Source organism: Stegostoma tigrinum, chromosome 11, assembly GCF_030684315.1.
Source record: "Stegostoma tigrinum isolate sSteTig4 chromosome 11, sSteTig4.hap1, whole genome shotgun sequence".
Taxonomy (NCBI): domain Eukaryota; kingdom Metazoa; phylum Chordata; class Chondrichthyes; order Orectolobiformes; family Stegostomatidae; genus Stegostoma; species Stegostoma tigrinum.
Genome location: NC_081364.1, coordinates 60,409,028 through 60,423,143, shown reverse-complemented (window position 1 = coordinate 60,423,143; position 14,116 = coordinate 60,409,028). Strand labels below are relative to the sequence as shown.

The 14,116-nt window shown below is 42.1% G+C and overlaps 1 protein-coding gene across 1 annotated transcript in view; it reads right to left on the bottom strand.

Moving 5' to 3' along the window:
* Window positions 1-14,116, bottom strand: part of sec13 (SEC13 homolog, nuclear pore and COPII coat complex component) — a 34,196-nt gene that overhangs the window by 17,399 nt on the left and 2,681 nt on the right. Inside the window, exons 2-3 of the mRNA XM_048547897.2 lie at window positions 13,625-13,669; window positions 794-909 (exon numbers count right to left, since the gene is read on the bottom strand). Coding sequence (XP_048403854.1) covers window positions 794-909; window positions 13,625-13,669 — 161 coding nt within the window. The remainder of the gene's footprint in view (window positions 1-793; window positions 910-13,624; window positions 13,670-14,116) is intronic.

Here is a 14,116-nt window from a genome sequence, read left to right as displayed (position 1 = left end):
TAGTGATATGGACAACACTGGCAAGGCAATATCGATTACCCAACTTTTTAACTGTAAGAAGACATAATTGGCTTTAGCTGAAATCAATGATTTGTACAATTGAGTGGTTTATTGGGATTCTTCAATGGCCATTAAGAGTCAGCTACAGAAGACTGCCTATTTCCACCACTGTAACATTGCCTGATTCATCTTGTCTACTTCTGAAGTCTTCAACCTCAATAGTTACCTCTATTCCAATGCACTCTGGCTGACTCCCACATTTTATCTGTCATTAACTCAAGATCATCCAGAGTGGTGCTATCAGTTGCTTTCCTCAGAAGTCCTGTTCACCAATTACATAGAAACACAGAAAATCACTCTTTTTTTTCTTGCTGATTAACACCAATTCCCTGTTAAACAAAGCCTTGATAGTAAAGCTCCCAATTTCTCTATGGTCATGTCCCTACCTACCTTAGTAATCACTCCATCTAGCTTTCCTCTTTTAAGGTACTTCTTAAAACCTAATCTTTGACCAAATTTTTGGTTATCATCCCTCATATCCTCATGCAGCTTGATGCTGAATTTTGATTTATGTGACTCTTATTAAACACAGTGTTAAAGCAATTCTATAAATACAAGCTGTTATCTTTGTGATCCAGGTTTAAAACTAGTTAAATGTATCCTGAATAAAGGGAAATGAATGGTATTTTGGTCTGTCAGAAAGGAGGTTATTACTGAATGCATTCACTAAAGCTTAAGGCATCAGCACTTTTAAGTGATGAAGATTTCTTGCAAACCACATCCATCTACATACCCCCTCAGGTCAGCAATAAGGATCTGGCCTCCATTTTTAACGTCAAATATCTTCACAGATCGGTCAGAGGAGCATGTTGCAAGGCGGGTGCCGTAGTAATCCATCTGTGCATCGTGCTGCAGGAGAACAGATGAGGAAAGGTTTTAGTAGACTTGTACTGTGTGCTGTAACCACTCAAATTCCAGTAGCTGTTGTCAAAACAAACACTTTCATTAGGAATGCAATAAACCAACAATCCCTTCTAGCAATCTTTAGTTATCTGGATGGGGGCACAACGGAATAATGCAATCCAAACATAAAGCAACTATTTTCAAACCCTAGATCAAGGTTGGAGCAGTGAAATAGTAAACCACCACTTCCCTTGGATACATTGAAAAGCATATCAAAATTTTTAAGAGATTGGTAATTCAATGATATATGATGCAATGAAAAGCTAGGCATTTATTGTTCACCTCTTCATTGATTCGGTGTGGGGTACAATTTGACAGCATCTTCAGGCTGGTCTCAGTACCTTAGCCAAATGGCCAATCTTTGTGCAGCATCAGTAGAATATTAGCTGAACAAGGTGGTGGGGCCTGAGCCTGATCCTATTGGACATTCCTGCCCCTGCCCCGCAAATAGCATTTCCTAGCAATGGTTGGGTAATGATTCTTTTTCTTCTTTCTCCACCCATATCTATACCCAAAAGTGACAGAAACCAACTGTATCATCTTAAATTGTACCTTAGGGATTGTTTAATTAGCACAGGCCATGATGAAATCAGGGCCTGTGAGCTATATCTGGCTTGGTTCAAAACCACTGATGTTGTGAACAACTGGGTCATGAAACAGAAGTTTGTAGGTATATAAATGCAATTTCCCATATAACAAGTTATTTGCATAGAATAGGATGTGTGACTTCAACATTTATAGGGAACTACTTAATGAAGTCTTTGAAGCTTGACAATTGGATGATGAAGGATGAGACTGGTGGAAAAGAAGAGTAAGCTGTCAATGCAACATTGTACATGTAATCAGCAAACTCTGCACACTCGACAGTCACGCCACAGATGATCAGCCAACCCTGTGCACTGCTGACGATTGATGTCTCTGACTCCTCTCTGCATTTAATCTACATGCCCTTAATGCAAGTTCACAGGGCTCTTTGATTTGTAGCTCAACTAGATGAATCAATTTTATTTAATTGTAAATAACCTTTGCCAATCAACAATATTAGAACACAAGTTAATTTGTAATCTCAAGCAATTTTAACATGCTGTCAACAAATACCTTAAAAGCAGGAAAGCCTCGAGAACATGATACACATGGCATTCAGACTCCCTATCAGACTGCACTATCTGATCAACACTGCCATCCTCAGGAATTTGGATTACATTGCCAAAGTGGCTCCCATTTATTCCTGCACCTAAATAAAAGTTTCAACTTCGAATGCTCTCCAGTTGAACAGGGCAAAAACTGAAGCCACTATCTCTCAGCTCACATCACAAACTTGCAGCAGCACACCTCCATCCACAGTATCTGTTTTAAACTGAATCAAATGGTGCACACGCTCTACCAGGTTCAACTTGAGCTTAATCTGATCCCATAACCTCTCCAGCACACAGACAAGCTATGTCCAGCTTCTTAAAATTGCTCGCCTACTGCTGAAACTCTACAACATACTGTCTTGACTGCCTCAATGCTCAACAGTCTTCCAGTCTACACCCTGTAACATTGTTTCGCCAAAAACTCTGCTAACCATGTTATATTCTATATCAAACATCACTTCACAGTCATTCCACTTTTGCCAACTGCAATGAATCTTGAACTTTAACGCCTAAAATTTAAAATTCTAGCCTTGCACATAAAGGTCTTCAAAGTGTCGTCGCTCCTTCATCCTGTTTCCTCTAGCCATTCATCTTCCTCATAAATCTCTGTTCCTTTGGCTACTGCATCTTCAGTATCCAAGCACCAACCTCTTCACTCTATACTATGTCTCCTGGGTCCAATGGAACTGGAACTCTGTCCCCTAACTACAGTGCGATGCCCTTTAAGACACACCATGCTAACCTAACTTTTGGTTATCACCCTAATATGAACTTTGTAGAGTCGGCAGTCATTCTTACTAATTCCTCTCTGTAGGTCTGTCCTCTCAAGTGGATGTAAAAATTCAATGCCACCATTCAAATTAGCAGAGGAAGTTGTTCTCGGTTCCCTGGTCAACACTTATCCTTGAAACCAAAATTATTAAAATAAATTATCAGGTTATTTATCCCATTGCTGGTTGTGATTGCAAATGGCAATCAAGTTTCCAACATCACAAAAGTGACAATGCATCAATAGTTGGCTGAAAAGTGTTGATAGTCATGAAAGTTGCAAAGTAAATACGTTATTTTTCAGAAACAAGTACTTTTTCTTCACTCCAGCAAAAGGTGACAGGCCAGGGAACACTGTCAGGAAGGAGATGCAAAACATTTTGCCGGAGAAAGACGCGACCAATACATTTTTTATTTGTGATGTGAGAGTCGTGTGCAATGGTATATTTACCAGAGGGACTGTGAAAAGGATGGAAACAGACTGCCTGCCAGCACTGTCTGATGAACATGCAGAATCAGTGACAAGGGACAGAGGATTTCAAAGGAATGCCAATTAATGAAAAAAGGCATGCTGTGTTAGCATTTCAAAAAGAAAAATCTGCATTACATGATGAAAGTCTTTGAGTAGCAAGGCAATGATCACCCTGAGATACCAGATCGACAGTTTGCATGTGAAATGTACTCAACTCACCATTCTTTCAGAAATTCGTCTCCAAAATTTAGTGTTATATAATTTTAGTACATCATTGCATTGTAAAAGCCATTGTAACTTAAAAGAATTAAGTATTCAACAGAGCATAGAGGAATGATAGAATGAGGAGAGGTTGAAACCCAAGGCTCTGAGAATTAAAGGCTGTATTAAAGGGACTTCGAGTGGAAAGATATACACACTATGTGAGCAGAAGACTAGGCTCAGACTGGGAGTGTGGATGTGAGTGGGATGGGGCAAAAGAGCTAGGCCAGGAATGCTACAATACACACAGACGTCCTGAAGGTGTCATTGGTTTTCCATTAACTAAGACTCACCACAGTCTTCACAAGCACTTACATTAATGAATGCATGACCCACACATTCATATTAGAACATAGAACAGTACAGCACAGAACAGGCCCTTCAGCCCACAATGTTGTGCCAACCATTGATCCTCATGTATGCACCCTCAAATTTCTGTGACCATATACATGTCCAGCAGTCTCTTAAATGACCCCAATGACCTTGCTTCCACAACTGCTGCTGGCAACGCATTCCATGCTCTCACAACTCTCTGCGTAAAGAACCTGCCTCTGACATCCCCTCTATACTTTCCACCAACCAGCTTAAAACTATGACCCCTCGTGCTAGCCATTTCTGCCCTGGGAAATAGTCTCTGGCTATCAACTCTATCTATGCCTCTCATTATCTTGTATACCTCAATTAGGTCCCCTCTCCTCCTCCTTTTCTCTAATGAAAAGAGACCGAGCTCAGTCAACCTCTCTTCATAAGATAAGCCCTCCAGTCCAGGCAGCATCCTGGTAAACCTCCTCTGAACCCTCTCCAAAGCATCCACATCTTTCCTATAATAGGGTGCCCAGAACTGGACGCAGTATTCCAAGTGCGGTCTAACCAAAGTTTTATAGAGCTGCAACAAGATCTCACGACTCTTAAACTCAATCCCCTTGTTAATGAAAGCCAAAACACCATATGCTTTCTTAACAACCCTGTCCACTTGGGTGGCCATTTTAAGGGATCTATGTATCTGCACACCTAGATCCCTCTGTTCCTCCACGCTGCCAAGAATCCTATCCTTAATCCTGTACTCAGCTTTCAAATTCGACCTTCCAAAATGCATCACCTCGCATTTATCCAGGTTGAACTCCATCTGCCACCTCTCAGCCCATCTCTGCATCCTGTCAATGTCCCGCTGCAGCCTACAACAGCCCTCTACACTGTCAACAACACCTCCGACCTTTGTGTCGTCTGCAAACTTGCTGACCCATCCTTCAATTCCCTCGTCCAAGTCATTAATAAAAATTACAAACAGTAGAGGCCCAAAGACAGAGCCCTGTGGAACTCCACTCACCACTGACTTCCAGGCAGAATATTTTCCTTCTACTACCACTCGCTGTCTTCTGTTGGCCAGCCAATTCTGTATCCAAGCAGCTAAGTTCCCCTGTATCCCATTCCTCCTGACCTTCTGAATGAGCCTACCATGGGCAACCTTATCAAATGCCTTACTGAAGTCCATATACACCACATCCACAGCTCGACCCTCATCAACTTTTCTAGTCACATCCTCAAAAAACTCAATAAGGTTTGTAAGGCATGACCTACCCCTCACAAAGCCGTGTTGACTGTATTTGATCAAGCCATGCTCTTCCAGATGGTCATAAATCTTATCCCTCAGAATCCTTTCTAACACCTTGCAGACGACAGACGTGAGACTTACCGGTCTATAATTGCCGGGGATTTCCCTATTTCCTTTCTTGAAGAGAGGAATTACATTTGCCTCTCTCCAGTCCTCAGGTACGACTCCAGTGGAGAGCGAGGATGCAAAGATCTTCGCAAGTGGCGAAGCAATTGCATTTCTCGCTTCCCAAAGCAGCCGAGGACAAATCTGATCCGGGCCTGGCGACTTGTCAATCTTAATGTTTGACAAAATTTTCAGCACATCAGCTTCGTCTATCTCTATCCATTCCAGCATGCACACCTGCTCTTCAAAGGTTTCATTCACTACAAAGTTCGTTTCTTTCGTAGACAGAAGCAAAAAACTCATTTAGGGCTTCCCCTACCTCGTCAGGCTCCACACACAAGTTCCCTATGCTATCCCTGATTGGCCCTACTCTTTCTTTGACCATTCTCTTATTCCTCACGTAAGTGTAAAATGCCTTTGTGTTTTCCCGGATTCCTTCTGCCAAGCCTTTCTCGTGCCCCCTCCTGGCTCTCCTCAGACCATTTTTGAGCTCCTTCCTTGCCTGCATGTAATCCTCTCTAGATGAACTTGACCCTAGCTTCCTCCACCTTACGTAAGCTACCTTCTTCCTTTTCACTAGAAGCTCCACCGCTCTCGTCATCCAAGGTTCCTTAATCTTACCCCTTTTTGCCTGTCTCAGAGGGACATATTTACTCATCACTCCCAACAACTGTTCCTTAAACCGTCTCCACATGTCTATAGTTCCCTTACCATGGAACAACTGCTCCCAGTCCATGCTTCCTAACTCATGTCTAATCGCATCATAGTTTCCTCTTCCCCAATTAAATATCCTCCCATTTTGCCTAATCCTCTCCTTCTCCATAGCTATGTAGAATGTGAGGCAGTTATGGTCACTATCACCAAAATGCTCTCCCACCACAAGATCTGATACCTGCCCCGGCTCGTTTCCGAGCACCAAGTCTAGAATGGCCTCTCCCCTCGTCGGCCTGTCAACGTACTGCGTTAGGAAACCCTCCTGAACACACCTTACAAAAACAGCTCCATTCAAATCTTCTGCTCGAAGGAGGTTCCAATCAATATTAGGAAAGTTAAAGTCACCCATTACAACAACCCTACTGCGTGCACACTTTTCCAAAATATGCCGACCTATGCTTTCTTCAATCTCCCTGCTGCTATTGGGGGGCCTGTAGTAAACCCCTAACGAGGTGACTACTCCCTTGCTGTTCCTAATTTCCACCCACACTGACTCAGTAGGCAGATCTTCCTCGACAAAGGAAGCTTCTGTAGCTGTGATACCCTCTCTGATTAGTAGTGCTACACCCCCTCCTCTTTTCCCCCCTCCCTATTCTTTTTAAATGTTCTAAACCCTGGAAGATCCAGCAACCATTCCTGCCCACGAGAAACCCATGTCTCTGTTATGGCCACAACATCATAGCTCCAGGTACTGATCCATGCTCTAAGTTCATCACTTTTATTCCTGATACTCCTTGCATTAAAGCAAACACACTTTAACCGATCCCTTGGTTCCTTCCCAGGAAAATCCTTCCCACTAACTGGTCTACCTCTTGCTACTGCCTCACCTGCATCAACGCTCACCTCTGGTATACAGCTCAGGTTCCCACCCCCCTGCCATACTAGTTTAAACCCCCTCGAACTACTCGAGCAAACCTTCCACCCAGGACATTGGTCCCCTTCCAGTTCAGATGCAACCCGTCCTTCTTGTACAGGTCCCAGCTTCCCCAGAAGGCATCACAATTATCAACATATCTGAAGCCCTCCCTCCTACACCAGCTGCGTAGCCACGTGTTCAGCTGCGCCCGCTCCCTGTTCCTCACCTCGCTATCTCGTGGCACCGGTAGTAAACCAGAGAACACTACGCTGTTCGTCCTGCTCTGCAGCTTCCATCCTAACTCCCCGAAATCACTTTTTATATCCTCAAACCTATTTCTGGCTATATCATTTGTGCCAATATGTAACACGATTTCTGGCTGTTCGCCCTCCCCTTTTAGAACTTTATACACCTGATCGGAGACATCTACTTTCTGCCTGTCTCTATTTCACTAATGCACGCAGCACCCTTGGGTAGTTCTCCCAACCACTCAATGACATAAATGCCCCTATATTCACGGGAATTCAATTTCATAAGCCACTAATTGACAACTCAGTATAAGTAATAATAAACCATTCTGCAGAAGAGTAGTAACGTATAATATCCAGAATATTTCTGAATCATCAATTGAGGCTTAGGTCCAATAATAGCAAAGTGACTCAGTTTGGGAACAAAGGTGCAATCAGGCTATACTCTCATGTATCAAAAATGCTTGCAATTCATAAAGTAGTAACTTGAGAGGGCTCTTGTAGCACAACGGTAGTGACACTATTTCAGGGCTAGAAGATCAAAGTTCAAGTTATATCTGCCACAGAGGTGTTTCAGAACCAGTAATAATGGGAACTGCAGATGCTGGAGAATCCAAGATAATAAAGTGTGAAGCTGGATGAACACAGCAGGCCAAGCAGCATCTCAGGAGCACCAAAGCTGACGTTTCGGGCCTAGATCCTTCATCAGAGCTTCCAGTTGATTTTAAAGAACTACATGAGCTTATACAGTATCTTTAGTGTCCTTTTGCATGTCTGTGTACGGATTCATAGAATCCCTACAGTGTGGAAACACGCCGTTAGGCCCAACAAGTCCACACCGACCCTCAAGCATCCCACTCAGACCCATCCCCCAATAACCCAATTAATCTACACATCCCTGAGCACACGTATGGGGGAATGGTGAGTGTGAGCATATGTATGTATGTGTGCGGGTAGATGCACGTGGATCTGTGGATGGATTTGTGTGCGTGCGTGAATCTCTGTATGTGATCATTTTGACGCGTGTGTGCATGCATGTATGTGCACTTAGGTGTGGATTTACATATGGATGTAAATACAGGAGGCATTTAGCCACTCGAGACTGTTTCACCACTGAACTAGATCACAGACGGCTAGCAAATAACTTGGCTCATTTGTCCTTTTAGGGCAAGCAATTTCTGCTGAAATTTTCAACTGACCTAACTTCAGCAATTTTGGCTGATTGCTGTTGGATTCAAAGAGCAGGCATCTCGCTCCCTCACAGTGAAAGCTTTGGTAGATGGAGTTCAAACTTAGTGAAAAGCAGTTGTGTCACAAAGCTGGCGCGGGGGGGGGGGGGGCTGTGAATTTTACAAACATTAAAACAAATCTTTAATTTACAAAGACCAAAGGACGACATCAAAAATGCAAACTACGGGGACTTTGTGCTGCAGCAACAGCTCCGTAGAAGAACATAAGAAATAGACCCATCAAACTTGTACTTTTGTACAATAAGACTGTAAGTGATTTTTGAACTCAATTCCATTTTCTCACCTCATCTCCAAACGCTCTTGCATCCTAAAATCATTTTTGATCTCAAAACTTAACTTTATTCCTCTTTAAGGCAAATATGTCTTTGTTTAGGTACAGACGATTACACTAGTACTCCAGTTGTGGACCCATTAAAACCCTACACTTCTGCAGCAAGGCTCCCTTGCTCATGTACTCCAGTCCCCTCACAGTAGAGGTCAAAATACCACTAGCTCTGCTAACTACCTGTGTTTTATCTTTCTAAATCCTTCTCAAATCCAACATTTAACAGTTTCTCACCAATTGAAGAACATACAGTTTTTCTGTTTTTCCTACAAAATTGAATAACTTCACACATTGTCCTCCATCTGCAAACAATATATCCACTCACTTAATTTTTCTGCACGCCTTTGCAAACTCAGCGTTCTCCTCACAGTGTTTCCCACCTAGGTCTACATCATCAGCAAAATGGGACACATTATACTTCATCTAAGTCATTAATACAGATTGTAAATAGCTGAGGCTTTCGCATTGACTCTTGCCACCCTCCATTAAAAACAACCTGCCAACCTGAAAATGAACTGCTTATTCCATTTGTTTCCTGCCCTTTAGTCAAACTTCTATCCGTAATAATACACATTATCTCCAACCCAATAAGCTCTTATCTCGCAGAAAAAGCTTTGTGCAGCCTCATACTGAATGCCTTTGAAAAATTCAAGTATGCTATGTTCACTGGTTTCCCTTTAACCACCCTGCCAGAAACAGTCTCTTAAAACTCCAGAAGACTTGTCAAAAGAATTTCCCTTTCAGTCGGCCAGGCTGGCTGTCCTTCATCAGGTAAAGATTTTCTAACAGTAAAACATAATTTCAGTAAAAAGGCTTTACTTTGTGAAAACAAGTGCGCTCATCTTTAGCTCAAAGACTGTTTCTTCTCAGTTCTTGCTGCTGTCCAGCACGGAAGATTACCAATAAATGAAGAAAAGGGTGGAAAATGGGATCAAAAACGTAGCCAGCACCTGGTAGTTACCCCAGTGACATTTCCACTAAGTGCTTCAGAATGGGTACTGGGTGAGATCTGATCTGATTGGGTTCACATTCAGAGAATGTTTATTTGGGACAAAAAACATTGTCTGTGGACCAATTTCCTGGCACAAGTTGTACCCCTCCAGGCAAGACAAATCAAAAAATGTTTTTTTAAGGAAAAACTCTCGTAACAAAATGCCTCAGTTTGTATGTCGCAATAACAATGTAGCAACATTAAATGAACAGAAGTACAATTTTGCCAGCGCTGTCCAGTGATGAGAAGGGAGAGACCGAAGATTTTCATTATATAGCCTTCAGCCAAAGTAAATTTCGCAGGAAAATAATAATCAGCAATAATTTTAACTTCTAACATTTACATTTATTACCAGTGTGTGATGATACTATGATGAGGAGATACAGGTTCTGATAAGACTTGGAAAACTGGCAGCTTATTTCTTGAAGCATAGAAACTGAAGCAAAGCTCTCACAGAAAAGTGCAAACAGAGCTTGAAAACATTTATCTGTCTTTTCCAGCTGTAGAATTGCTAACAATAAGTCATGAAAGTCATGAATTTATTAATACTAGATGCATGAAAGAAGACTCCTTTCCACACATTTCGAAGGTTTTTTAAAAAATTATTCTTTAAAGGTATGGGGGTGTTGCTGACTGCTCAAGTATTCATTGCTGATACCTAACTGCCTTACAACTGAAAGGCCTGCTAGGGTCACCTTAGGAGGCAATTAAGAATCAACCAGATCACAGTATAGTCAAATGTAGGCCAGACCACGTAAAGATGGCAGATTTCCTTTTCTGAAAGACATTAATGAACAGGTAAGCTTTAATTATAATCAGTAGTGGTCTCTATTTGGCTATAGTTTTATTCCAGACTTTTATTGAATTCAGATTTCACAACCTGCTGTGACGGGATTCAAACCCATGTCACGAGAACAATGGCCTGATCATCTGGATTGCTAGTCTAGCAACAGCGCCAATACAGACTTTCAGTCCAACACTGTCTCAACTGAGGCACAGAGAGGAATGGAAACAACTATGTCTTTTAAAAACTGCCATAAACTGGGATTTGAACCAGGGTTACTGCAGCCACAACATAATATATGGACCACTGTACAGTCACAATGCAACACATCAGCTGCCGCACCAGGAATGCTTATGGCTGGCAAGGCAGTAGGGATGGGCACTGCAAGTGACAGGCACTACCTATGAGGTTTTAATGAATGTTTAGAGTAAACTACATCTCAAAGCACCTGAACTGAAAGAATCATGCAGCATTGACACAGGGTCTTCGGCCCACCACGTCTATACCATCCAACAAACACTAAACTACACTATAATAAAATGTGAGGCTGGATGAACACAGCAGGCCAAGCAGCATCTCAGGAGCTTTTGTGCTCCTGAGATGCTGCTTGGCCTGCTGTGTTCATCCAGCCTCACATTTTATTATCTTGGAAGCTTTTGTGCTCCTGAGATGCTGCTTGGCCTGCTGTGTTCATCCAGCCTCACATTTTATTATCTTGGACAGCTTTTGTGCTCCTGAGATGCTGCTTGGCCTGCTGTGTTCATCCAGCCTCACATTTTATTATCTTGGAATTCTCCAGCATCTGCAGTTCCCATTATTTCTGATACTAAACTACACTAATTCCATTTATTGGCACTTGGACCACAGCCTACTTGCCTGGCATTTTAAGTACTCATCTAGATACTTGTTAAATGTCGCAAGCATACGTGCCTCTCAGGGAGCATCTTCCACATTTCTACCACCCTCTGGATGAAATTCTTTTTTTCAGATCCCGGTGAAACTGCCTGCACCTCACCTTAAACTTATCCCGTCTGGTCTTAGATACATCTGCCACAGGGAAAGGATTTTCAGGATCTACACTGTCTGTCCTTTTCCATTTTGTATGCCTCAATCAGGGTCCATGGTCCCCCAGTCTCCTCCGCTCCAAGGAAAACAAACTCAACCTATCTAATCTCACCACATAACTGAGACTTTTCATCTCAGGCAACATCCTGGTGAATCTACTCTGCACCCTCTCCAATGCAATCACATCCTTCCAATAGTGTGACAACCAGAACTCCATACTGTATTTCAGCTGTGGCCTAACCAAAGACTTCCCTGTCCCTCTAATTTATGACCTAGCTAATGAAAGCAAGCATCCTGTATGCCTTCTCATCACCCTGTCTACCTGTGCTGACACCTTCAGGGATCCATGGACTTGTACACTAAGGTCCCTTTATTCTGCAGTACTCCCTAGGGACGTACCATTCATTGTGTAAATCCTCCCCTAATTAGACCTCTCAAAATGTATCACTTCACACTTATCAGGATTAAATTCCATCTGCTGTCACTTTGCCCAATTTACAAGCTGACCAATATCATGCTATTGCCTCAGCCCAGCCACCTCAATGTCAATAATACCACTAATATTTGTGTCATCTGAAAGAATTACTAACCAAACCTTCTACATTCACATCCAAGTCATAAACGTACACACAAACAGCAACTGTTCTAGCACCGATTCCTGTGGTACACCATTAGTCCCAGACTTCCAATCACAAAAACAAACCTCCACCATCATCCTTTGCCTCCAAGTTGCAAACCAATTTTGGATCCAGTTTGCCACTTGTCTTGAATCCCATGGGCTCCCTTTTTTTCTCACCTTTTGGATCAGCCTTCCTGAAGGTTTAATGGCAGGGGTGCTAACATGGCCAATTCAAACTCAACAATGATCAGTTCATCAAACTACAATTTTATAGCTAACGTACAGAAAATACATTAACGCAATCCCTTCCAGAAATCCAGTTATCATCCAGTAACCCACTTCAAGGGCTTTCCCTGGCAAATGAGATCAACTTTTGAAGATTGGTCGATTTCCCTCGAATTTTCCATTTAGAGAGCAACAAATTAGCTGAATTGAAAAAAGAACTCCCATGCCTTACAGAGATAATGGGAACTGCAGATGCTGGAGAATTCCAAGATAATAAAATGTGAGGCTGGATGAACACAGCAGGCCAAGCAGCATCTCAGGAGCACAAATGATGAAGGGTCTAGGCCCGAAACGTCAGCTTTTGTGCTCCTGAGATGCTGCTTGGCCTGCTGTGTTCATCCAGCCTCACATTTTATCATCTCCCATGCCTTACATCTGATTTTCAATCAAAGTGAGTCACTTTGGCGTATGCTGTTCTAGTCACTCACACACCTCTGCTATGGTGATGGGTGCAAGGTGCAACGTAGCAAACTGAACTCCAGCACTTTCGTTTTTCACCAGAACAAGCAAATAAAACTCAAGACATTTGTAGCAATCTGAAAACTGATTTAATTGCAGCCTCATGACTCATTCAAAGACATCTATTTATTACTGGTGGCACATTCTAATTCAAAGTAATTTCATTCACTTTTGTTCTGCTCCTGTGTTAAAAGGATTTTTGTGATCTCCCAGGACTCAGTAACCTGATAAAATTAGAACAACGTTCTATTTTGATTTACCTGAGGCATGCTATTAGGGTGGGAAGAGTTTAGATTGGATGGAGTAAAGCTCCCTCCACACTATTCCTTTAAATACACTTGCACAAGATGTAGTCTAAAGCTTCCTATTCACAGTTTCTTTAAGAATTCCCAGATTACACTGGTCTGTATTTGAACCAGGTCATTTTGAACCTTACCTACACATCCACGAACATTTTACAGCTGAGGACTTTGCTCACCTTTGGAAGGTCAGAACTATTAGGGTATTTCCTATTATTGAGTTCTCCTGCCCCTTACCTATCACATACTCAGATTCAAGCAGCTGCACAAACATACAACTTAGTGGAAATGTCAGTATTGACACTGAACTAGATTCTGCATAAAGTTAATCTCAATGTTTTGAACAGTTGCAATTAAGCAATTTGTGGTCCTTTGAGAGTTCAACTGTATTAAGAATAGCTGACCCACTTACGATCATATCCTCATGGGATGTATCCACGGTATTAATTACAGAAACCTACAAAATAGATAAAAAAGACACATTAAGTGAAATTATCAGAAACATTCTTTTCATGAAGTCTTTTCCATTGAGAAAAGTAAGGGACATGTAGCTTATTCCCAGGACACTTGCAATACAAGGTACACCCATATATTTCCAGTATCCAGTAATTCATGTTAAATATTCCAGGCGTAACCTCATAAAATGCTTCCCATTCACCAGTTTGACTTGTTCACATGGCTGCGATCCTGTGGCTTCTCTGAATAACTGCAACTGCTGCCATATTTTGCATTGTCACCTGTTTGCAAACTGCACTCAACCCAACCCAACCTACCATTTCCTCAATAATGCACTTCAATATGGAGACTTTATACACCATACACAGAAAATTTATAACATCTCTCATTGTTTGGTCTTGAATCTGTCCTAGTTGGTGAAGGATTAGACTCTAACACACATGCTCAA